Raw genomic sequence first — 2,500 nt, 5'->3', positions numbered from 1 at the left:
TAAATCGTCGGGAGTCCTACGCATCCCATGATGAACCGGAGAGCGAGGATCAGGGAGAAGTTGCTGGCGAAGCTGATGCAGAAGCCAAGGGTGGCGTAGATCAGCTGGGTGACCAGAACCACGATCTTCCTGCCGTATCTTCAATAGAAATGAGGTGTGAGTTCGTCTTTGAGTTTGTTTGTCTGTTGTTAGTTGATGAATAATATTCCATCTCTCCAAGGTATACTACAAGGTCAAAAGGTTTGTTATTTGTATACCTTCAAATATCTGCTCTTGAATTAAGGTTACTATTATTACTGTTTTTATCATTGTTGTTATTATTATCATTACTATCATTATTATTGTTATTATTATCATTACTATCATTATTATTGTTATTATCATTATCAACATGATTATCATTGCTCTTATCGTTATCATTATTTATATTATCATTTTCATTATTAATATATTGTCACTATCACCATAATCATTTTAGACAATAGGAATTTTAATGATATACCTGTCAGCGATGTAGCCGCCTACCATAGAGCTAAATATAGTGGCAGACATGTAAATACTCTGATAAGTAGCTCGCAGGTAGCCTCTCTCACACACGAGGTTGAACTGCGAGAGCAAGAACGTCATTAGATATATTTCTAAACAGAAATTCGTGGAACACCTAAGGGAAGGGTGGTTAGGACGGTGATGTCTAACTGTACCGCAGGTCATTCTCTATAAGTAACTTGAGGTTCTACTATATTTACCATAGTTTTGAACTTATTGGACATTTTGAGACATATTAGGTTGTGTCACAACACTTGGAATTTTGACAGAAATCATATGGAGAAAATATCATTTCATTTTTAGTTAGATTTATCACAGTTTGACGTTCATTGTTATGCTTTCACCTTCTGTCCGTTATGCATAGATGCAAAACATACTCATTGCGATGAAACAACAATCAGATCGGTTATGGTAAGTTCTTCATGTAAACAATTCCATGTAATTCACATATTGTTTATAGTCATTCTGTGTAGGATTGATGCAATTAATACGATGACTGTACCATTGAACCATGGAAACAATAACTACATTTGTACTGTACGTTTCCCTAGGTAAACAATATGTTTCAATGATTCCCTATAATTCACTGGCATTGAAGCGGGAATTATGACATAAGTTTATGTAAAAGAATACATACATTATGATAGATGAGCAGTATTCATCAGGCGGAAGTCATATTAGACAACCATTTCAAATAGTATTTGAAAACGGAAATGGCTGGCAAATGCATATTATACTTTGCCATAATTGTTCTTTCATATCAATATACTTCTTTCAGAATTGATGAAAATGTACCTCCTAACATTACTTTTGTGCAGTATCATCTCAATGGTTTGGTTACAGTGCTTGTATATGGGCGAGATTATGTAGTTGTTTATCCAGTTAACTTTTTTGTAGCTGGCGTTATATACATATACAGCTCTTTTCTGTCTAACTAATTGAGAATTACCTAAGCTGTAGCAGTGTTCAGGAATAACCTGCGGTCCAATGTTATAGCAACAACCAGACAACCCTTCATCTCTGTGTTGTGCGAACATTAGATTTCCTTGAATAGTATAAATCTCAACGCTGTAGAAAGAGACCAATTACACCCTTATTTACCTCGCTGGTGAGAGTATTGGTGTAGATTGACGTGTCATATTCCCACTCGGTGCACGGGAACTCTTCCGCCTCGCCCGAGGAGGAGTTATTGACGAAATAACTGCACGAATCACTGCGGAATACATGTGTTTTGGTTTTACCAGTTATCGGTAAAAGCAAGCAAATGGAAGTAATACCAATCCGTAAGAAATTGAAAATAAGAAGCAATACATCCTAACAAACACAGACATACACATGTGCATGTGCGTACTGCCTCACATTTTCACACACACACACACACACGTGTGTGTGTGTATATATATATGTGTGTGTGTGTGTGAAATTAACTTTCATATTAATTTACCTCAAACATGTACAGCATATTTTCTAGACAAGAATTTCGGAAAGCCCGAGCAAGCTACCAATTACCAAGCCACTTTATATCACTCTCCAACCTTCTTACCTTGATATTTCAACCGGATCTTCCAGGAGCGGAGGAAGGCAGGTGTGGTTTACAAGAGGGGTGAGGTACACTCCGCTGAGGACCTGAGGAGGAATCAGGAAGTACCCTGAGGAAGAAACCGTTTTTTAATTTATGGGAAGAAAGTAGAATTATATAATGTATGTATGGAAGCAGGTTGTGGTGTGTGTGTGCATATATATATATATATATATATATATATATATATATATATATATATATATATATATATATATATATATATATATATACATATATACATATATACATATATATATATATATACATATACATATATATATATACATATATATATATACATATATATATATATATATACATATATATATATATATATATATATATATATATATATATATACACACACACACA

The 2,500-nt window shown here is 34.4% G+C and overlaps 1 protein-coding gene across 2 annotated transcripts in view; it reads right to left on the bottom strand.

Moving 5' to 3' along the window:
- The window catches only part of LOC113807799 (organic cation transporter protein), a 71,013-nt gene that overhangs the window by 11,331 nt on the left and 57,182 nt on the right, over nucleotides 1-2,500 (bottom strand). The window contains exons 3-6 of one of the 2 annotated variants that reach the window (XM_070134973.1): nucleotides 2,090-2,195; nucleotides 1,648-1,759; nucleotides 503-606; nucleotides 1-138 (exon numbers count right to left, since the gene is read on the bottom strand). The exon at nucleotides 1-138 is cut by the window's left edge and continues 8 nt beyond it. In XM_070134973.1, the coding sequence (XP_069991074.1) occupies nucleotides 1-138; nucleotides 503-606; nucleotides 1,648-1,759; nucleotides 2,090-2,195 (460 nt within the window). The remainder of the gene's footprint in view (nucleotides 139-502; nucleotides 607-1,647; nucleotides 1,760-2,089; nucleotides 2,196-2,500) is intronic. The other variant, XM_070134974.1, reaches the window with a different exon arrangement.

This window comes from Penaeus vannamei, chromosome 20 (assembly GCF_042767895.1).
Source record: "Penaeus vannamei isolate JL-2024 chromosome 20, ASM4276789v1, whole genome shotgun sequence".
NCBI lineage: Eukaryota > Metazoa > Arthropoda > Malacostraca > Decapoda > Penaeidae > Penaeus > Penaeus vannamei.
This window is presented reverse-complemented; position numbering and strand designations above follow the sequence as displayed.